General features: G+C 44.0%; 1 protein-coding gene across 3 annotated transcripts; it reads right to left on the bottom strand.

Moving 5' to 3' along the window:
• Positions 1–367: 367 nt before the first annotated feature.
• On the bottom strand, positions 368–19150 carry RABEPK (Rab9 effector protein with kelch motifs). 3 transcript variants are annotated; one of them, XM_065878961.1, is made up of 8 exons: positions 19094–19150; positions 17818–17882; positions 14878–15035; positions 10670–10822; positions 6359–6520; positions 3662–3811; positions 963–1112; positions 368–676 (listed from the first exon to the last, which is right to left on the bottom strand). In XM_065878961.1, the coding sequence occupies exons 2-8, from the start codon at positions 17868–17870 to the stop codon at positions 384–386; spliced, it is 1119 nt and encodes a 372-aa protein (XP_065735033.1). In that variant the 5' UTR covers positions 17871–17882; positions 19094–19150; the 3' UTR covers positions 368–383. The 3 variants fall into 3 exon arrangements, with proteins under 3 accessions (XP_065735033.1, XP_065735034.1, XP_065735035.1); XM_065878962.1 differs by having other exon boundaries at positions 17818–17876; positions 19094–19124; XM_065878963.1 differs by lacking the exons at positions 10670–10822; positions 19094–19150 and having other exon boundaries at positions 17818–17870.
• Between the last annotated feature and the right edge of the window lie 4500 nt (positions 19151–23650).

Raw genomic sequence — 23650 nt, 5'->3', positions numbered from 1 at the left:
GGCTCTCAATACCAAGAGCCAACAGTCTGCAACTCTTTCTGAGGAGCAGCTCATGAATATTAAAAACACTTCTGCCTGTGAATGTCCACTCCCTAATTTCTGCAGCTTTTGTTGTATCTAGCAATTAGGATTTCTGCAACATTTTTGTGATTAGTATTCTTAACAATCAGCCAATCTATTAGTTACCTGGGTTGTATTGCTGGTAAAACTATATAATAGAGGTTTTTGCCCTGGGCTATCCAGTTCATCTCTTTACCTACCAAAGTAGGTAAAAGCCAGAGGGATATATAGTGCAGAAGATTTTGGAGGTATGAAACAACTAAGGTTTCATTTAACTTTTCTGAAAGTAATTGACATTTAAAAGTAGTAAAAATGTGGTTTTATTAATCAACTACAGTCACAATACAATCATTATAGATTTCCCCTTCCGTATTCATCCCACCAAACACAAAACAGAGTAGTGTGTCAGTCTGACCTTCTTCGTGAGAGTCACCACCTTGGGTTACTCCTTTCTCAGTGGAATCCCCTTTCTCAGCAGCACAGTTTAGAGTGGCAGAATTTGAATCTTCTTTCTCAGAAGTACATGTCACTGGCCATGGAATGATACACATGGAATGGTCCAATCGTCCAGGGGGTAGAAAATTATCAAATTTAAGCAAGGTCCAATGCTGCTTTTCTATTTTGGAAAAAAAAAAAAAAGAAAAGGGTCTGTGTTAAGAAATTTCCAGAAATGCTCTGTGATGTGCTGTATCACCTGAGCCCTAACAGAAACAGGAAATAAAAGAGAAAAACCCCTAATGGCACTGTTACTGCTTTGATGATGTCATTCCCTAAAAGTTTGGTTGTCATTCTTTCGGATTTAGATGTGGAGGGACCAAAATGAAAGACCAAAAAGCATTGTGATACTTTTCAAAGAATGGTCACATTTGCTTAAAGACTCACAGTGAACAACACCTGCTCACCTATGTGATACTGGTACATTGTGTTCAGGGCTCCAGTGGGAGTCATCCCTCCAAAGATATACAGGTGCTTTCCTACAGCCACAGCTGAGTGGGCAGCACAGCCTGTGGGAGCTGCCCCAGTGGGACTTAGCTTCTGCCACTTCATGTCACCTGCCAAGAGATAGAAAGTGTTTAGGTACAACATGGCCTAGACTGTGGTTTCCAACTTAACCTGTCAGACTGCTGCAGTTTGCAAACCAATCACTGAACTTCATTCACTGAGAGCTCTGAGAGATCCTATAGCAAGGTTTGGTGTGCACAAAAATCACTGGGGGAGCTGAAATTCTGTTTGGCTAGTCCAGGGAGGGAGGGAGGGGCTCAGTAATCCATAATTTTAACAAGCATCCCAGGTGATTCTGATGTGGGTGGTCTTTGGAGCACACTGAGGAATGTGATCCAGTCTTTGGTGACCATCACCATTAAGTATTTTGGAGCCCAGAAGTAGGTGAGGTTCCAACTGTGTGCGTGTGTGTGTGTGTTTTGTGTGTGCAAGCATGCCTGTATGTGCACATACGTGCATGTTTGAAATACAGTTCCTTAAGAAACAACTTTGTGAGTACTGGCTAGACACTTTAAGTATCTTGCTTACTTCATTCTCTTAATAGCGGCATGCAATTGCTATTACTTCTGCCTACCTTCTTTCTTCTTAAAGATGAAGAAATAGGATTAGAGAGGGAAAGAGAGTTGTCGGAGATCCCACAGCTAGCAGGTGGCAGAGCTAGAATTGTACTCAGGTCTGACTCCAAAACCTGTGTTCTCTATGCTGTAATGTGCTGCCTCGGCACCTATTTCCAACCTATATCTGCAGGTAGTTGCAACTTTTCAGACAAGAATTTAAATGAGGCAGGATATCGCTGGATTTTAGGTTTTAGAGAACTACCTGGGCTGGAAAGGAGGAAAATTAGTTAGGAAGTAGTTCCTTGCATAAGAGAAAAGGACTTCCTTTTTTAAAATAAGCATTAAGGGACTTCCCTTGTGGTCCAGTGGTAAAGAATCCACCTTCCAATGCAGGGATGCAGGTTTGATCCCTAGTCAGGGAACTAAGATCTCACATGCTGTGAGGCAACAAAGCCCATGCGCTGCAACTACTGAGCTCGCGTGCCTCAACTAGAGAACCCCCGTGCCACAAACTACAAGAGCCCACGCTCTCTGGAGCCCGTGCATCACAACTAGAGAAGAGAAAACCCACACGCCACAACTAGAGAGAAGCCCGTGCACTGCAATGAAAGATCCCACATGCTGCAATGAAGATCCTGTGTGCCTCAACTAAAACTCAAGGCAGCCAAAAAGCTAAATTAAAAAAAAATTTTTTTTAAGAAAAAATAAATAAAATAAGCATTAAAACTCTGTTTGACTGCTTGCAAGGAATGCTTCTGTGAAGATATTTTCCATCTGTCAGTTCAAGGCAGGGGTCCAGCAACTCAGAGTTGGAAGGGAGAATCACCCAGTCCAGCCAAATATCCTAGGCAATGCAGGAATCCCAGCCAGTATCAGCTGGCCTCAGATGTCACCAAACCAGAGAACCTGTTGTTTGGCGAGGTAGCCCGATACATTGCACAGCAGTTCTCATGCATTCTGCCCATAGTTCCAATTCCTGTCGTCTGGAGCAACGCAGAACATATTCATTTGTTCATCTGTCCACTTTTAAAAAAAATATTTTAAATGTTTTGGCTGCACTGTGCAGCATACAGGATCTTAGTTCCCCAACCAGGGATCGAACCCATGCACCCCGCAGTGGAAGCGCCCCATGCACCCCGCAGTGGAAGCGCCCCATGCACCCCGCAGTGGAAGCGCCCCATGCACCCCGCAGTGGAAGCGCCCCATGCACCCCGCAGTGGAAGCGCCCCATGCACCCCGCAGTGGAAGCGCCCCATGCACCCCGCAGTGGAAGCGCCCCATGCACCCCGCAGTGGAAGCGCCCCATGCACCCCGCAGTGGAAGCGCCCCATGCACCCCGCAGTGGAAGCGCCCCATGCACCCTGCAGTGGAAGCGCCCCATGCACCCTGCAGTGGAAGCGCCCCATGCACCCTGCAGTGGAAGCGCCGAGTCTTGACCACTGGACCACCAGGGAAGTCCCTATCTGTCCACTCTTAACAGATATGCACTCATCACTCAAGACCTGCCAGACACTGTGCTCAATGCTGGAAATACACTGGCGGAAAAAAAGAGACAAAGTCTCTGCCCTAAAGGAGCTCATAGTCTGCAAGAATGATCCAGAAAGAGTCCAGGCTCTCTAGGGCACATCAGCCCTTCAGACACTTAAAGACAATTCTCATGTTACCACTAACTTTCCTTTTCTCAGTGTTCTTAACAATTTAGCGGGACAGTTCTGGTTGTCCACCTCCAGACACACTCTACAAGTTATCCATGGGGTTAATGGGTACTGCTTGAAAGAAATCCAGTCGGGAAACACAAAGCATAATGAATTTTAATGAAAGAGCAGGGTTGTTGGAAGGAGAAGAAATAATGAATGGGTAAGTACATGGCAAACAGAAATACCTGCTTTTATTGTTATTATTATTTCTTATTATTATTCAGGCCACATTTCACAGAATCTAGTGAAGATTCTGCTGGCTGGTCAAGAGCAAGGCTCTAGTCAATCAAAGCTATTTTATTTAATCTTAAGCAGACAAGCCCCCATGCCCTCCACCCTACTTACTGATATCAATGCAATGGAGATCATCATAGAAACTGTCCTCTGCCAAGCCTCCATGGATGAAGAGCTTTGTCCCTGCTGCCACCATCACATGACCATGCCGGGGGGATGGAGGTTTTCCAAGTGTCTCTGGTTGTGACCAGGTCAGGGTATCTAGAAAAATTAATTCAGTGACGTTAGATGACAAAGCTATGAAGCAAGAACCCGAGAAATATACCAAGCCTCACCTCCCAGTAAGCAGAGATGCTCCAAGCAGAAAGGGACCTGGGGGGTCATTCACTGCAACTTGCCAACCCAACCCAGGCCTCCCTCCATCCACAGCCTTTACAGCCTCTACTGGTACACATCCAGGGCTGGAGAAGTCACTGCCTAATATGCCTGCCCCTTCTACTGGGCAATAAGGAACCACTTCTTGCTTTGAATCAAAAAAAGACCTCCCTTAAGTTTCTTCAACCTAGAACTGCCACAGAGTTAAAAAGAATGAATCTACTTCTTCTGGGACAGGCCTTCAGAGTTTTCTTTTTTTTTTTTTTTTTGAGTTTTCTCTTTTTTAAGACAATATTCTTAATTGATTTGCTGGAAGGGTGGAGAAAAAAATAGACTACTTTTAAAGTTAGCAAGGCCTCCTGAAGTGGTTGTGTAGGATAATGGTTAGAGCATGGGATTTGGAGTTAAAACCAGGTTATTTCATTGAATAACTATGTGGCCTTGCACCAGTTACTTCTATAAGCTTCAGTTTCTGTAGTTGTAAAATGAGGAGAAATTACCTGATAATACCTACCTCTCAGGGTTGAAGCGTGGATTAAATGAGATAATATACGGAAAGCACAGGCACAGAGAAAGTACTCAATACATGAGAGTTATTAATATGGGTATGATCCAAATAGTGCAGATGTATTTTACGTGTTGAAAACCCTTCATATCTTCAAAATTGTACATATATAGAATTCAGGAAAATTAATCATTTCAACATACCAGATAAGTCTTAAAGGAGTGCTACAAAAATTATCTGAGACAACAGCCTGCCAAACAACTTATCTCTGAATTACCATTTGTGACATGCCTGAAGGTTGTTCAAGGAGCCCCTAGAGTCCCAAAGAATACATTTGAAATAATCAGAAAAAGTTTATGCATAAATATGTTTACCACAGCATTGTTTGTAATAGAGAAGAATTGGAAATAGCCTAAGTCCATCAACAGGTGAATGGGTGAGTTATTGCTACAGTCATGATAGAATACTATGTATTCATTAAAAACACTGAAAGAACTTTGTGATTACAGGGGAAATGCTTAAGTGAAAAATACAGGATACAAATAGTACACCTAGAATTATCTCTGCTATTTAAAAAAAAAACACACCATAGTTGTACCTAAATGTTAACAATTTTGGGGTGACAGTATTTTACATATATATACATATATATTTTTTTCTCTTACAGTTTTATATATTCAAAACCAATATTATTTAAAAATTTAAAACTGCTTTAAAAGAATCACACAGTTCATTCTTTCTGGATAAAGTCATACTGTGACGTGTCTTAATTCTTAAACTTTTTAAGTTTGAAATTTTGCTTATTGCCTTTTTTCAAAAAAGGCTGCAAAAACACACATGAAAATTATTTTTGTCACATGCTATTTGTAAAGTATTCATAAATGCCCACTAGTAAGAGGAAGAAATGTAAATAAATACTACTTAGACAAAAATTTGGCAAGAGGTCTCACAATTTTAAATGTTCATACCATTTTGACCCTACGTAATTCCACTTCCTAGCATCTAGTCCATATTAAATGTTGTAACATGTACAGAAATTAATGTATATATTCACTGTAACACTGTCAGCAAAATGTCAGTCAATAGGAAAATGACTGAATGAATAGGGATTCCCACAGAAAGATATGCTTTGCAAGGAAATTTCTGACTTAGGAAAGATCCATGATGTGTGATTAAATGAAGGAATAATAATGATAATACAGTGATTATTTATTAGGTGCTTCCTGTGTGTCAGGCACTGTGCTATGCACTATATCACATTATCTCATTTAATCTTTCCAACTCTTTGTGGTAGGCACTATTACTATCTCTATTTTACAGATCAGCAAACTAAGGCCTAGAGAGATTAAGAAATTAGTCTTAAGTAATACAGAAACTAGATGTCAGATCTGGTCTTGAGTCCCTGTCCTATGGCTTCAAAGTTTATACTTTCGACTAGTACTAAGATCTACACTTAGACCTGCAAAAGTAAGAGGCAGACCAACATTTATAATTTAATAATTCTATGTGTGTGTTTTAAAGTTTTTATATAATTTCAAAATCCATAGAAAATTCACAGATGTTCATAAACACATGTGCATATGATTTATAATTGCACAGAAGAATCTGGAGGTAGACATTAGGAATGGCTAACAGTGTTTACCTCTGTCTGGGGAGTGGGAAGGAAAGGTGTAAGGGGCAACATTTTACTTTTTTGCTTTATAAACTATACTGTTTAAATTTTTAAATTTGATCAATTATTCCTTTTTACATGCAAATTTTGCTATGGGTAGAAGATATCAGCTAAGAGATATACTGAAGAAGTCTAGAAGTGAGACACACAGCCAGGCTGTCATATTCTAACCTCTGCTTCCTACATCGGGTAAGTTGCAGGCCGGGGTAACCCCGACCAGGTAAGTGGCAGCCCCACGGTTCCCCTGAGTCCATACTTGCATCAAACACATGCAGCTTCACATCCTGCACGGGCTGGGCGCCTCTCTCTCCGCCCCCAAAGACATACAGCTGGTTTCCGATGGTTGCTGATGACGTGTGGAATGTTCTTGGGGATGGTGGTGGGCTGGTCACCTTTGGCATAGTCCAAGTCCTCGTTTCTGGTCCACAGAGAAGGTAGGTATCTAAAACACCCAGGCTGAGGGGCCTCTGACATCAACTCTGGGGCTGGGCAAGGTCACTTTGCAAACCCCAATCCTTAAGGCAGACAGTGTAGGTCTAGGCGGGGATCTCATGCCACCAAATTCAAGGAGGGGTAGGGGGCAATACTTAGAGTTTGCCCAGATAGACCCAAATTCCCAAGATTGAAAAGCCACAAGTACAATTAAGAATGAGGCCAATTTGTTTTTGGAGGCCTTCAAACATCCTCTCTGAACCCTCCTCCCCTTTGATGACTGACTACCCTGCCCTGTGCCCATTCAGAGGAGCCCAACAGCTGCTAAAATTCATTCCCACTAGATGCAAGAAACTAAATGTGCCAAGTTTCTCAGGATATGTGGCCATTAAAAGAAAGTAGACAATATTATTACAGTTTCAGTAGTAGCAGTAATTGTCCCTACTACACAGTAAGTACTAAATAAATACTAGTTTCCTCATTTTACAGATAAGGAATTGAAGCAGAGACAGATTAGGTCACTCATTTAAGGTTACATGGCTAGTAAATGGCTGAGTTGGGATTCAAATTCTGTTTCAACACCACCAAGATCTATGTATTTTCCACTCTTCTAACTTGAGAATAAAATTTCACCACGTGGGTAGGTGTACAGAAGCTTATTTCTTTCCAGAATGAAGCATGAATTTTATAGAAACACAAGCAGTAACTGAGCACCTCCCTTGTGCGGAATCATTGCCCTGAGCACTCTGCCATCCCCGACATCCTCAGTCAACCCTGGGAGGTGGATGGAAAGTATCTCCACTTTGCAGATGAGGGAACTGAAGCTCAGAAAGTCTAAATCCTTTCTCCCGGGTCACAGTGTTAGTGAGTAGGAGAGCAGGGTTCTGAACACAGATCTGTCAAAACTCCCATACTTATTCCACTGCAACACACCAGGAATTCTTCCTCCCTCCCTTCCTCCTTCCCTCCCGTGCCACATGGCTTGTGGGATGTTAGTTCCTCAATCAGGGATTGAACCTGACCCCACGGCATGAAAGTGCCAGGGAATTCCCAGGAATTATTTCTTGACTGGGAAATTCTGTGCCTTTTGTAAAGGTCTTCATTCAGTATAAAAAGTGGCGCACGAAGCATGTGTAATATGTGTAGGACTCAAAACATGAACCTGGAGACCAAACAAGTCTCAGCCTATATCCAAAACATAATGGGGACTTCCCTGGTGGTCCAGTGGTTAAGATTCCACGCTTCCACTGCAGGGAGCACGGGTTCGATCCTTGATTGGGGTACTAAGACCCGCAAGCTGCATGGACAAAAAAAAAAAAAAACCCAAAACAAAGCATAATGTAATTGTCTCTATAGCTACAGGTCTTGGGTAGTTTTTGGATTTTAGGGGGAGTTAGAAGGGGCACAACCTCCAAGTTCAGAAGATCCTGGGATGGTGTGGCTACCAAGCCAAACATTAGCACAAATAATACAAAAGGAGTTCTAAGCCAGCTGAGGAACTCGCCTTAGTAACAAAAGCAACTAATGATTCCCCTACATCTTTCATATTTCTTGGGCATGGTGTCAAACTATACTTTCTAGGAGAGAAAAAGGATCTGGTGGAAAATCAATTCCTTTGACAAAAGCTTTCCAAATTCTCACTGTATTTTATTTAAATAGATGCCATCATTGAAAATCAAAGGAACTGATCTCCGTCCAATCTAGAACTGATTTCCATCTGTCGAACCATAGCTACATCAACCACAACAACAATTATTGAGCATTAAGTATGTGCCAGATTTGAGTTAATTTAAATTCTTGCCAAACTTAACAAGGTAGGAACTGTTACTATCCCAAAATGACAAAGACCAGCTGTTGTAAAAATAAACCTGTTATCGATAGAGGGAACTGGGCAAGAGTTGACTGTTACGTGAAAAATGTCCAGATTCCTAGTAATTAACAAAATGCATATTTAAACAATTAGATACAAGGGGTTTTTTGCCTATCAAATTAGCAGTGCTTAAAAATGATAAATTCGATACTGGTCAGGAGTGAAACAAGAACTATTAAACACAGTTGCAGAGAGGATAAGTTGAAAAAATTCTTTCTGGATAGGGAATTCCCTGGTGGTCTAGTGGTTAGGATTCTGGGCTTTCATTGCCGTGGCTTGCGTTCAATCCCTGGTTGGGGAACTGAGATCCCGCGAGCCATGCAGTGCAGCCAAAAAGAAAAAAAGTTTAAAAAAAATCTTTCTGGAGAGCAATTTGATAGCATGTACTAAAATCCTTAAAGTCCAGTGTTTTATCTAGTTCTTTTATTTCTGGGCATGAGCTCTAAGACAATAATTCTTTTTTTTTAAACATGGAAGAACTTTTTTTTCTTTTTATTTACTTATTTTTGGCTGTTTTGGGTCTTCGTTGCTGCGTGTGGGCTTTCTCTACTTGCAGCGAGCGGGGGCTACTCTTCGTTGCGGTGCACAGGCTTCTCGTTGAGGTGGCTTCTCGTTGCGGAGCATGGGTTCTAGGTGCGTGGGCTTCAGTAGTTGTAGTGAGTGGGCCCAGTAGTTGTGGCTCGCAGGCCCTAGAGCACAGGCTCAGTAGTTGTGGCACACGGGCTTAGTTGCTCTGTGGCATGTGGGATCTTCCCGGACCAGGGCTTGAACCCATGTACCTTGCATTGGCAGGCAGACTCTTAACCACTGCACCACCAGGGAAGCCCCTAAGGCAATAATCTGAAATACAGTCAATGATTTCTGAACAAAGATGTTCAATGCTTTGTTATTTATAATGATAAAAATCTGAAGACAACCTATATGTTAAAAAAAAAACAACCGGGGAATTATGGTATTGTCATAAAAATTGAGGGACTTCCCTGGTGGTACAGTGGTAAAGAATCCACCTTACAAAGCAGGGGATGCGGGTTCGATGCCTGGTCAGGGAACTAAGATCCTACATGCCACGGGGCAACTAAGCCCTCGCGCCTCAACTAGAGAGTCCGCGTGCCGCAAACTACAGAGCCCATGTGCCCTGGAGCCTGCGCGCCACAACTAGAGAGAGAAAACCCACACGCTACAACTAGAGAGAAGCCCGTGCGCCACAAGAAAGATCCCATGTGCCGCAACTAAGACCCAATGCAGCCAAAAATAAATTAAATTTTAAAAAATCTTTAAATAGTGTGATTCAGCCATTAAAAAGGATTTCAACAAAGCCTTATTAATAGGGAATTATTTCTGTGCTAATTATGAAATTAAAAAGAAAAAGATACAAGAGCGTAGTGGTGAAATAGGATGATCTCAGGTTTATAAAAATGCAGAGAAAAGACAGAAAGGAAGTACACAGAACTGTCATTAATAGCCTTAGGTCACAGGATTGTGGATGGCTTTTGTCCACTTATTTACACTTTTCAAATATTTTACAATGAATATAAACTATATTTATAAAGAGAAAAACAGCAAAAAAAATGTTTTTAACTGACAAAAAGTCAGGTCCACCTCCCACGGGTGGTTCAGCAACATCCTCGCAGTAGTGATGTCCCCAAACTGCTTCCTCTATGATAAAACCACCAGTGAGACTTGTCAGGAGCTTTGCACTTTCTGACTAAAAGAAACATACTAGGAGGATCTAGATCAGGGTTTCTTAACTTTGGCACTACTGACCTTCTAGACCATATAATTCTTTATTGTGAGGGGCCTTCCTGTGCATTACAGGATGTATGGCAGTGACTCTGGCCTCTACCCACTTGATTCCCTGCCCCGAGGTGTGACATAGCCAACTGTCCCCTGGGGGGCACCATCGCCCCCATTTGAGACCTCCGATGTAGGTGATTTGGGTTCTAGCCTGCCCCAGTCCCTGGCTCCCTGGTGACTTTAGGAAAGTCACTTCCCCTTGTGGGACCTGGGTTGCCCACTTGGCATAGCTTTTCTCTGAAGCCTCATCCAGCTTTGGCTTTTAAGAAATGGATAATTTGTACACGTTACGAGGAAAACAAAATGTAACTCTATTCTTTTCAGATTCTGCCAGAAGTTAAAATTTCTATTTTCTATGAGGTCAGCAAACTTAAGCGGGTTAGTCAGTACAATCCGAAAGCACTTTGGTACAGGTACTGGAATTGGATTTATTTATCCGTTTTGGTAAATAAAAAACCTTTGGCTACTTACCAGGATTCAGAACTTGTAGGCAATTTCGATTTCCTGACTGGTCGGCACCTCCAAACACCCAGATGCTGTGAGGTGTGCAGGAGGGAACAAAGCTGGCATGCTCGTACCGGGGCAAGAGGCCCTCCGAGGTGGCTAAATCCCACTGGTGTGTTCCTAGAAAGCATTTCACCCAGTTCCTAGATTGGGGCTGCCAATGGCTTATATTGGTTGACAAACTTGGGGGAGGGTACTGAGGAGAAAAGGGTCAAAAGCATAAGTGAACAACCATCAGAGCACTTAAAGGGAATGTGGCCAACCTCCAAAAATTTTTATATCAGACACTTGGTGGGGGGGCGTCTGACTCATCCATAAACCCTCTTCTATGGGAACTGTCCCCACTCTCCCAACCCCAGGGATAGATCCCAGGAGACTTGGTTGTACTCCACCTTGACTTTCTAGCCTTAATTGATAGGGTCAAAGGTAGTCACTGGACCCAAAATGGGCCAATCAGATCCTCTCTCCCAAGAATTTGGAATTCAAGCAGATTTCTGGGTTTGGGTGGCCATCTTCTACCATGTGTGGAGAAGGAGAGAAAGCCAAAGTATGGGGAAGAGAAGAATGAAACATCTACATAAAGAAGCAGATCTCTCCAAAGAGAGTGAGGGAGGAAGTAGATGGGTTTTGACAGCTTTCTAGTTCTTGCTTCCACTCTCTCCTGAGGCTAGGCCAAATCTTCTACCTTTGGATTCTTTCTTTTTTTTTTTTTTGCTGGTTTAAGAGAGCTTCTATTACCTGCAAGTAAATGACTTCTGGCTAAAACAATTTCACAGACTTAATACCTAACTTATTGGTTATTTTAATTAGTAAACCACTTACATATGACCTTTACAGGCATTATCTTGTTACATCAGTACAAGTGCCAAGTGAAGCAAGTTATTATCCCTGTTTTATGGGACACTGAAGTCCAGATGGTTTAGGTGGTTTAGCCAGAGTCACAAAGCTAGTAATAGGTCACGAAAGAATTGTAATTGTACTAGACAGCAAGCTTCTTGAGAGCTGAAAGAGATTTAATTTACCTTTGATTTCTTAGTGCAGGGTATAGAAATTCAAATGCCTACAGAGGATTGGAGGAAATTGGAGAATGAGAGCCCCACTGATAGGTGGCAGCTCAGTTGCAAAAAACTGTCACCATGTAGACATACAGGCATATGGATGTCAGATCTTCCAAGATTATCAAGAGAGGCCAAACCACTTCAAGTTTTACATGTAGACTCTCCTGCACATTTGGTTAGTAAACAACTGAGATCAAAACAATACACAGGGGCATCCCTGGTGGCGCAGTGGTTAAGAATCCACCTGCCAATGCAGGGGACACGGGTTCGAGCCCTGGTCTGGGAAGATCCCACATGCCGCGGAGCAACTAAGCCCATGGGCCACAACTACTGAGCCTGCGCTCTAGAGCCCGCCAGCCACAACTACTGAGCCTGCGCTCTAGAGCCCGCCAGCCACAACTACTGAGCCTGCGCACCTGGAGCCCGTGCTCCGCAACAAGAGAAGCCACCGCAATGAGAAGCCCATGCACGCAACGAAGAGTAGCCCCCGCTCACCACAACTAGAGAAAGCCCACACGCAGCAACGAAGACCCAACACACCCAAAAATAAATAAAATAAAATAAATAAATTTATTAAAAAAAAAAACAGTAGACAGCAACGTTACACACAGACCTAACAAAACATGTAACAAAACACGAATTTTCTTCTCCCATTGTGTGGTACATAGTAGTCACTCATTCATTCATCCAAATACTTATAAAGCACCTACTCTGTGCCAGGCCCTGTGGTAATGGCTGGGGATACAATGAGAAGCAATATAAAAGACAGACAACAAACAATCACATGTGAAAAGGGCTGTGAAGGGGGATAAAGATGGGAACGTACAGGATACTATGGAAACACAGAGAGTGGTTGTGTCATTGTGATTTACATTAAGAAATACATATTTGGTCTTCATCTGTTCCAGGCACAGAGCTCTGAAAATCCCTGTGACGATCTAAGTGATAAGGCTGATAAAGGTGTCTTTTATTATTGATAACAAATCCCCTGTCAACCACACCTGAGTTTATGTTAATGAGGTGACTTTTGGAAAGCCCCTAAGGATGGGAGCTGGTTGCCAGGGGAACTAACCATTACATTACAGGGTTAGAACTTTTCAGCCCCAGACGATGCCCCCTACCCCCAACTCCGGGGGGAGGAGAGAGCCACCAATGGTCATAACTTACTCAATTATCCCTCCATAAAAAAAGGAGGGGTTGCAAGAGCTTCCAGGCTGGTGAACTCATGGAGGTATTGCAAAGGTGGGGCACCTGGACAGGGCACGAAGTGCCTCTTCCCACATGCTTTGCCCTATGCACCTCTTCTATTGGCTATTTTCCTGAACTCTGTGAGCCTCTCTAGCAAATTAATGGAACCTGAGGCAGGTGACATGGGAACCTTCCATTTATAGTTGGTTGGTCAGAAGCACAGGTGGACTTGTGATTGGCACCTGAAGGGGAGCAGGGAGAGTCTCGTGGACTGAGCCCTTCATCTGTGGAATCGGATGCTAATTCCAGGCAGAACTGGACTGAGTTGTAGGACGTCCAGCTGGTGCTGCAGAATTATTTGGTGTGGGGGAAAATCCCCACACATCTGTCAGTCAGAAGGGAAGTACGGAAGACTAGTGTTGAGAGGAGGCATGGGAATAGAGAAGGAAAACAGAAGAGTCTCTCCTTTACAGTGGCAGTGCCTAAACTAGTCCTAAACTAGTGGCAGATGTATCAGGGCAAGGTTCCTGATGAAAGTGTCATTTAACTGGGATCTGACAGATGAATAGTAGCCAGATGATAAGCAAAAGGAAGAGCCTTCCAAGCAGAGGGAACAATACGGTAAGTCCCCTACATACGAACCTTTGAGTTGCAAACTTTCAAAGATGTAAACGTGCATTCGCATGTCCAAATCACATAAGTTTGTTCACATGTCTGGCGTTATCTGTAAAAGTTGGGTACCTAGGCTAACTTTCTTGGACTTAAGAACAAATTGGATTGGCTTCCCTGGTGGCAGAGTGGTTAGGAATCCGCCTGCCAATTCAGGGGACATGGGTTCGAGCCCTGGTCCAGGAGGATCCCACATGCCGTGAAGCAACTGAACCCGTGCACCACAACTACTGAGCCTGTGCTCTAGAGTCCACGAGCCACAACTGCTGAAGCCCGTGCACCTAGAGCCCGCACTCCACAACAAGAGAAGCCACCGCAGTGAGAAGCCCGTGCACTGCAATGAAGAGCAGCCCCTGCTCGCCGCAACTAGAGAAAGCCCACATGCAGCCCACGCGCACCAATGAAAAAACCCAACTCAGCCAAAAATTAAAAATTAAGGAAAAAAAAGAACAAACTGGACTTATGAGTGAGCTCTTGGAAAAGAACTCATTCTTATATAGGGCATTTACTGTATATGCAAAGGGTTGGAGACCAAAAGAGTTCAAGGAACTGAAGGATATTCAGTGGAGCAAGTGTGGGTTTGGGGGAGCTAAGAAATGAAGTTGGGGATAGCCTGAAATTGGGGAGTGACATGATCAGATTTATATTTTAGAAAATACTCAGCTAAGTATGGAAAATGCAGTGTACAGGAGGTAAACCTGGAAGCAGGCAGACCAGTGAGGAGGCTGTTGTAACAGTCTAACTGAAAGATAATGATGCTTCGCCTACAGTAGTAGCAGTGCAAATGGACAGACATGGATGAAAATAAGAGATATTTAGGATTTGGTGATTAATTGGCTATGTGGATAGAAGAGGTAGAGGCATCAATGCCTCCCAGAGAAATAGTTGATGAATGAATGGCTGGTTATCCAGGGCTCCATATGGACTCTTTCCCCCAAATCAAGGAGGTCTTGGTTGGGTGGATATATTCCTGGAGTCTATTGAGACCTTAGGGACCTCTCAGTGACATTCATTTTCTCAGAGAAAAACCCTACTGTCTGGTCTGAACTGATAGTCTTAGGAATGGTCATGGCTGGCAGCACAAAGCCCTGCTCTCTGGCCATATAGGGCATGTGCTCCGCAGCTGCTGGTCTTTTTTTTTCTGGCCACGCCGAGTGGCATGCAGGATTCCAGTTCCTCGACCAGGGATCAAACTGCAGTAGAAGTGCAGAGTCCCAACCACTGGACCGCCAGGGAATTCCCCACAGCTGTTGGTCTTACCCAGATCTATGGTGTGCACATCTGAGAAGCTCCTGTTTGGATCTGCTCCCCCAACAATGAAGACCTTCCCTCTCTCGGCATCACCAACAGGGGGTAAATATGAGCAGCTATGGCCAACCCGAGCACAGGGGCTGTCTCCAACCGGGGTCAAGGTGTACCTGCCAAAGGGAGGGTATATTCAGGAGGCCTGAGCAGAGAATAAATGCAGCAGTATGTTCTTTGCATTCCTCATGGAACAGTCACCAGAATGAAGGGTCTTATACATACACAGTCATTTTAGATCATGTCCAGCAAAGCAGCATTTTCCTAATTAATGAACAGTACCTTCCCTTTGCACATAACCTTTGACTTTTCAATTTTGTCACTACTTTCATCTTACATTAACTTAGTGGGGATGCCCTGGGCTAGTAATTGTCCCCATTTGGTAGACGGGGAAACTGATACCCAGAAATGTCCAATGGTGTGTCCTGGCACAGGATGGTAGTTATGAACATGATTTGCAAATTCAGACAGACCTAGTTCAAGTCCCAGTTCAAGTGCTTTCTTGATGTGTGCTCTTTTGGAAGTCACTTTACCTTTCTGAACCTTAGTTTCCTCATTTGTAAAATGAAGACAGCAATAGTTCTCACCCGTGAAGAATGAGATGCAATCTTGTAACATGGCAGGAAGGACTCAGTTAACGATGGCTAGAGCTTTATGTGTAATCACATGAGAACAGCCCCAAAGCTCTTGTGACTAGCCAGTGATGCTTCCCTCTGCCATGTAATAGTCTCTGTCATTCACTGATTCTTTTTTTTTTTTTTTAATTTATTTTTGGCTGCACTGGGTCTTTGTTGCTGTACGCGGGCTTTCTCTGGTTGCAGTGAGCGGGGGCTACTCTTCGTTGCAGTGGCTTCTCTTGTTGCAGAGCACAGGCTCTAGGAGCCTGGGCTTCAGGAGTTGTGGCTTGCGCAGGCTCAGTAGTTGTGGCGCACGGGCTTAGTTGCTCCGCGGCATGTGGGATCTTCCTGGACGAGGGCTCAAACCCATGTCCCCTGCATTGGCAGGCGGATTCTTAACCACTGCGCCACCAGGGAAGCCCCATTCACTGATTTTTTTTTTTTTTCACTGATTCTTAAGAGCTTTTCCAGATTACTCATAAAGCTCGACCTGATGGAAGACAAAACTAGGACTTTGAAAAATCAAATACAGGATCCATTCATTCTGTTCTGTAAAGTTATTCTGAATGCTGACTGAGAAAGCACACTTCTTCAAGCTTTCTGGTTGGAAAAGAAAGCTCTGCAGCTGTTTTTCAGGCCCAGTCTTATCTGACCTCTCTGGCATTTGGTACTCTTGGCTCTTCCCTCCTTCTCATACCTTTTTCCTGACCTGGCTTCCCCACACCCATTCCATTTGGTTCTCTATCCACCTGTCTGGCTGCACTTTCTGTTTCCTTCTCTGACTCCTTTCCCTCCAGCTTTCTCCCAATCCTCATGAGTTCTCTTCTCAGTCTACGTTTGCTTGCCTGATCAATTATTTTATATGTACTGATGGCTTCAATTACCACCCATCTACCGTACATGTTCATCAGTGACTTTCAAATCTCTATTTCTTTTCCAGATCTCTCTTCTGATGTCCAGATTCACACATTCCACATTGTCACCTGAATGACTACTAACCACATACCATGCATGCTGCTAACTTCGCCACAACCCTGGATTCACTTAACTTGCACAAAACCCCTCTGGGGACAGTACTATTATCATCATCTGAGGTTGACAACTGAGGACCTGTGGCTTAGAAAGGTTAAATGACTTATTCAAGAGCACACAGCCATCCAGCTACATGGTGAATAGGACAAAAGAAGTCCCTGCCTTTACAGCCCTGACAGACTAGTTGGGATGAAAAACACTAAACAGATAATTTCCAAATATCCATTTCATTTCAGTTGTGTTATAAAGGAGTACAGGATATATACAGGATATATAGTATGAGAACATATCACAGGGGGACCCTACCCTGTAAGGAGAGGTAGGTGGGGACAGAGGTGGTCAAAGAAGTCTTCCTGAAGGAGCCCCATTTGAACTGAGATCTGAAGTATGAGTAGAAGTTAGCTGGGCAAAGAGAGGGACAAAAGATGGGGGGAAAGGATGATCCAGGTAGAGGGACCAGCACATACAGTTCCTGAGTGGGACAGTGCAAGCCACATTAAAGGAAGAGAAAGAGAACGAAGGCTGAGTAACGGGACTTGAGGTTGGAAAGACAGGCAGGGACAGATCACGCAGGGCCCAGTGGGCCATTTTAAGGACTCTGGTTTTTATCCTAAGACCAATGGAGAGGCACAAAAGGTTTTAAACCAGGGAATGCCATGATCAGATTTATGATGTGTAGAGAGCAAGAGTGGACGCATGGAAGCCAGATCAGGGGCTCTCCTCCAAGGTCCTGCAGAAGCATTGCCTCCTCTCTACAGCCCTCTGTGCGTCCTGCTTCAGCACCGGTCACTGTTCCCTCGCTACACTGAGACTATTCACCTTTGTACCTGCAGCACCTACACAGCGGCTGGCCCTGTCAGGCCAGTGTTAGTTGCTGAACGAAGGGTTGGTTGAACAAGCGCTCAAGAAATAGTGAAGCCAGTTTAATCCAAATCCAATTCCCTGAAAGTCTTACAAATGAGTTAGAGCTTGGGGGAAGACACAGTGTTGGAGCTGAGGATGCCAGATGGTCAGTGCCCTACTCTTCCTGGCAAATGGATTTTAATAAAATCAACATCTGCTCTGTGATAATTATTGCCCCACTACCTTTCCTCTGAAGACCTTCTCAGACAGTTTGAGTCTAATTACCAGAAACCGCAGACAGTTTCAACTCTACCCTTTTTTCATAGAGGATCAAATTTGTTAGTAAAGTACTTATAAATGAAAAAATAACTCATGTGTTTCTTTGTTTGAATCCTTCCTTACAGACCATGTTGCTTTCCTGGGCTTGTCTCCAGGCTCCAAGACTGGCAGCTGCTTCATGGTGTCCTATGCCTAAGAAAGAAAGGTACTTTTTAGACATTTACAATTATCTTCTACATAAAAAAACACAGAAAATCAGGTTACTTGCCTCTTTAAAAATTTTCCTGTTGATGTACCAATTTCTAGGGCCTGATTAATTTGAATAAGCATTACCAACCTTTTGATATAAACTTATATTTGGGAGGCAACTATGACACAACTTTCATAATCCCATTACAGAGTTTTTTTGTTTTTTGCCTAAAGTTTTCTGTGTCCGTGGGGGGTATATATCAAAATAATTTTCAGAGGTCATAAGGTATTTATGTTTATCAAAAGAAAACATTTTAAAAGGCCAAGAAATACTGAACTCTAGGATAAATCCTGGCCTCAGCATGACATTCAAAGCCTTCTGGTCTCAACCTTCTTTTCAGGAACTCACCTCTACAATTTCTTGCTATATTGAACTGTTCTTACTATATTTATTCCCCTAAAATGCCAGGCCCTTTCATAACTTGCATCCTGTGCTGCTTCCCTTACCTGAAATGTCCCTTCCCTTCTGGTCAACTAGAAAACTCCTAGTCAACCTCCAAAGCCCAGTTCAAATGTCCCCTCCTTAGTGAAACCTTCCCTGATTTGTTGCTTTCCACTTACATCCTCAAGTTACTTTATTCTCTACCTGAAGGTATCTATTAAGCTATCGTCATTGCAGGGATCACCCTGAATGTAATCATCTATTTAAAACTCTCTAGATTCTAGAATAAATTCCACTAGACTAAATTCCAAGCGAGCTGGGCCTCTCAGATTCATTCAGAGAACCAACCAAGAGGCCCGGCATAGAGCAGAAGTGAGGGATGAGTGAATGAAGAAAGAAAATGGATGAGGTTTCTGGGAGGTGAATGGATAAATCCAATCTTCAGCCTAAGTCACTAACTGCTGTCCCCAAAGCCTAAAGCTCAGTGGGGTTAACTTCACCTGGACCGGGACTTCCAGCAGCCGCCCCTGCCAGGTCCATCCCCCAGTCCCATCCCGGCTTGGCAGCGCTAGGGGATAGGAGACAGGGTCAGGAGAGAACAGGCCGATTCCTTTCCGTCAGTGTGGCTAGGCCGGAGCCAGAGGAGGTCTCCCGAGTGCTTTCCACCCAGCCCAACTCCACTCCCTTAAAGGATGCGGCGCCCCCGCCCCACCCCGCCCAGGAACGCTTCAAACCAGGGTCCCGGAGCCCCCCCACCTCCGGACCGCATTACCTGAAGCGGCTTACGCCAGTCCTGGGGCCGTGGCTCCGCCCCAATAGGGGCGGTTCTTGGATCTTCGCCCCTCCTTCAGACCCCGGAAGAGCGCCCCGGCCAACCGCTCTTCACTCCCAGGGCCGGGTCCCCAGGGCGCGCCCTTGGAAAGGAGACGGGAGGGGTCCTAGCGGCCTGGGTTCGACCCAGCTGTGTGTTTCTCCAGAACTAAACTGGCCGGGTCGTCCCGGGGCCCTACCTCCCTGGCTGAGTAAGTAAGCCAGAGCTACTTGGAGACGACTTACAAGCGAAATGCCAGGGGTTGGGCATCCAGTTAGGTGACCCAAATCCCTTGGGCTATTTTAAAGGAGCTAGGATATTTTCAGTTCCAGCGGTTGTTAGAATGGTTTCTGAAAGGGAGAGTTGAGCGTGCTTTCCTAGGTGTGAAATTTCCCTACGTAGTCTTTTTTTTTTTAATTAATTTATTTGGGTATGTGTCGGGTCTTAGTTGTGGCACGGAGGATCTTAGTTGTGGCCCGTGGGCTTCTCTCTAGTTGTGGCCTGCGGGTTTTTTCTCACTAGTTGTGGTGCGCAGGCTCCAGGGTGCATGGGCTCTGTAGTTTGTGGCACACGGGCTCAGTAGTTGTGGCACACAGGCTTAGCTGCCCCGCGGCATGTAGGATCTTAGTTCCCTGACCAGGGATCAAACCTGCGTCCCCTGCATTGTATGGTGGATTCTTTACCACTGGACCACCAGGGAAGTCCCCCTGTGCAGTCTTTAGGCCAGTTCAAGCTTTGGCGCCCTGAAGAGCTGACTTATTCCATAATTCGCGTTTGTAACTATAGCAGGCACTATGCCGAACCAGGCAAACCTGACCCCTGGCCTCCTGGAGTTTACAAACTAGAGAGAGATTAAACAGAAAAACAAATAACAAGGTACGCTTGTAAAAAGTGCAAGGAATAAAAAGTTCATCAAGGTAATATCTATTTTTGCGGAAGATACTTTTCTCTGGGCCCCAGTGTCACCGGTCTGTAAAATGGAGCTAATAAGACTTCTGTCACAAGGTTATGGTGGGGAATACATGAGCTAATGTATATAAACTGCTTAGTGCCCAGTGACTGGCGCAGAGCTGGTTGTATGTAAAATGTAATGCTATTCCTAGGTGTAAATGAACTCTAGACACCAGTCGTGAGTGAGATGTATTCATCTACATTACTGTGGTCTCCTTCATAACCATAGGTTCCCTGTGGCTTTCCTGAAAATGGAGAGCTGGCTCACTTATGTCTATGTTTCAGAGAACCCCACAATCAGGAGGGCTGAGTTGTTCTATCCTAGGAATTGGAGGAACCAGCTAAGGAAGGAAATCACAGGAGTGCCTGCTGCACAGAGCTATGTTAGCAGAGTGGGAAGCAGACAGACATACTTGGGTTCACATCCAGGGTCCCGCACTAACCATCTACCTTGACATTTGGCAAGTTCACCCTCTCTGAGCTCTAGGTTCTTCATCTCTAGAATGGGAATAGTATTTACCTACCTCAGAGAGGGAGCAGTTGAGAGGATTTGATAGTACAGCTGAAAGGTGAACTTGGTAAATCTTTTCGCTACTTGAAACCATAACAAAAATTTATTGACAAGATGGAATTTGCAGTCTGTAGCTCTTTTTATTGTTCACATATCCTATTCCAAAGACCTGGAGTCTTTGTGAGTTTCCATGTTAATGGAAAAATCTCCACTGACTGTTTGCCAAAGAGGAGTTTCCTGCTCTCTTTCAGGAAAGAAAACTAAGGCCAGGTTGGCTCTGCCATATGTCCATGTGCATCTAGATGGAGATTTCTGCTCACAGATGCAGAATGCCCTCTCACCCCCTGTGTCTTTAGGCTAAATCCATTTCAAGGTGCCATGCTGGAGTTGCACATAAACAAGAAAAATTGGAAGAGGTTTGTGGGCAAAATAGCAACTAATTTTCATTGTGGGATCTATGCTTTTAGACTAGAAATCACTTTTCAGGAAGTGCTGGAAAGAACTTTGGAGATGTATTTTTAAATTGGAAATTGAGGCCCAGAGAAGTTAAAATGACTAACCCACATAAATGGGAGAACAGGAACCCAGGTCTCCTGTTTCGTGCAAGGAAGACTAAGAACATATTGCAGTCAGCAAGCTCTGTACACTGTCTCTGTAACACACCACCCAATGTGTCTATCATCTTTTCTAAGAACTCACCCAACTGGGAATGTCAAGAGTGAGGTTCACTGAATGAGGTGGGTCTGCAGGAGGGACCTTCTTACTGCCAGACAGTTTGGTAATGTGAGGACTGCCCCCTATTTTCACTGGAAGGGGATTGTCTTCATTACCTACCTGTTCACTGACTTATCAGCAAGGGAAGCAATGATGCTGGTGACACCTTCCTTTCAAGCACTTTATTGTTTGTAAAGAACGTTCATATCCATCTCCCTATTTGTCTCCCTTCCCAATTCTGAGATGATATTTGAATAGGATTAATTCCCAGTTACTAAGGTTCAAAGATGAAAAATGAATTGTCAGTTTTTCAGAGGATTGTAACAAAGAAAAAAATCAAACAACAATAGCATCTTTCCCTCATTTGGGGTTTTTTTCCCTCCAAAAAACTCTAAGCATATTATCCCTATACTTTTTTTCCCCCTAAAGTCTTAAATCTTACCTCTTCAAAAAGGCCTTTTTTGCCCACCCAATATTCAGAGCTAACACAATGCACTCACTGTACACGACATTGTTTTAAACCCTTTCCATATATTAACTCTATTTAACCTCAGTACAAGCCTAGAAGGTAAGTATTCTTATCATCTCCATATGAGGCAAGCACTGTTATTATCGCCACATTGGAACTGAGAAAACTGGAGCACAGAAAGGATACATAACTTTGCCAAAGTCACACAGGGAGTAGTAGAGCCTGGGCTTGAACTCTAGCCATTTGGTGCTAGAGTCTGCACACTTTACCTCCACTATGTTGCCAACCTAAAGTAGGCCTATTCTACCCCATTTTTCTTACAGCACTCCTTCTTTCCCTTTTTTCCCCTTTTTTGCCATTAATCATACTTTGTAATTAATTCTTTCCTTATTTACATGTTTGTTATCAGATTGTAAGTGCCGTAGGGCAGGGATCATATCTGTCTCATTCACATCATAGGTATTTGTTGAATAAATGAAGAAATCTATGCTTGTGGGCACCATTCTGCAACAGACTGTTAAAAATTAATTTTACTTTGAAACAATTTCATACTTACAGAACAGTTATAATACAAAGAACATCACACAGAGACCTCAATAAAGTTTCGCCACATGTTGTCAAAATACACTTTAGGGCCAGAGGATCCAGTCCAGGGTCACTTGAACAACAAATATTTATTGAGCACCTGCTACTATTGGACTATATAACCGTCTCCTAACCGGTCTTTCAGCTGCAATCATTGCCTCCTACAGTCTTACACAGCAGCCAGAGCAACCCTTTTATTTATTATTTTTTTTAACATCTTTATTGGAGTATAATTGCTTTACAATGGTATGTTAGCTTCAGCTTCACAACAAAATGAATCAGTTATATATATACATATGTTCCCATATCTCTTCCCACTTGCTTCTCCTCCCTCCCACCCTCCCTATCCCACCCCTCCAGGCGGTCACAAAGCACCGAGCTGATCTACCTGTGCTATGCGGCTCAGAGCAACCCTTTTAAAATGAGTTAGATCATGTTACTTCTCTGCTCAGGACTCGGCAATAATTCCTCATTACATCGAAAGTAAAAATCAGTGTTCTTTTCTCTCATCTCCTCTCCTACTCCTCTCACCTTGATCCAACCACACTAATCTTGCCATTTCCCAAAGATTCTAGACATGCTTTTATCTTAGGGTCTCTGCATCAGCTCCTCTCTATAATGTCTCAAGTAACTGCGTGGCTAACTCCCCCACCTCCTTGTTGATTCCTAAACATGCATCACTAAATCTCCCTTGCTCTGTTTTTTTTTTCCCCTAGCACTTACCACTTTCTTTTTTTAAAATTTATTTATTTATTTTTGGCTGCATTGGGTCTTCTCTGCTGTGCACAGGCTTTCTCTAGCTGTGGCGAGTGGGGGCTACTCTTCGTTGCGGTGCACGGGCTTCTCATTGCAGTGGCTTCTCTTGTTGCGGAGCACAGGCTCTAGGTGTGCGGGCTTCAGTAGTTGTGGCTCGCAGGCTCTAGAGCACAGGTTCAGTATTATGGCGCACGGACTTAGTTGCTCCGCAGCATGTGGAATCTTCCCAGACCAGGGCTCGAACCCGTGTCCCCTGCATTGGCAGGCGGATTCTTTTTTGTTTTGTTTTGTTTGTTTTTGCGGCATGCGGGCCTCTCACTGTTGTGGCCTCTCCCGTTGCGGAGCACAGGCTTCGGACACGCAGGCTCAGCAGCCATGGCTCACGGGCCCAGCCACTCCACAGCATGTGAGATCTTCCCGGACCGGGGCACGAACCCGTGTCCCCTGCATCGGCAGGCGGACTCTCAAACACTGCGCCACCAGGGAAGCCCATGGCAGGCGGATTCTTAACCACTGTTCCACCAGAGAAGCC

This window comes from Phocoena phocoena, chromosome 6 (genome assembly GCF_963924675.1).
Source record: "Phocoena phocoena chromosome 6, mPhoPho1.1, whole genome shotgun sequence".
Lineage (NCBI taxonomy): Eukaryota > Metazoa > Chordata > Mammalia > Artiodactyla > Phocoenidae > Phocoena > Phocoena phocoena.
The sequence above is the reverse complement of the archived record's forward strand: the minus strand, read 5'-3'. Positions and strand labels throughout refer to the sequence as shown.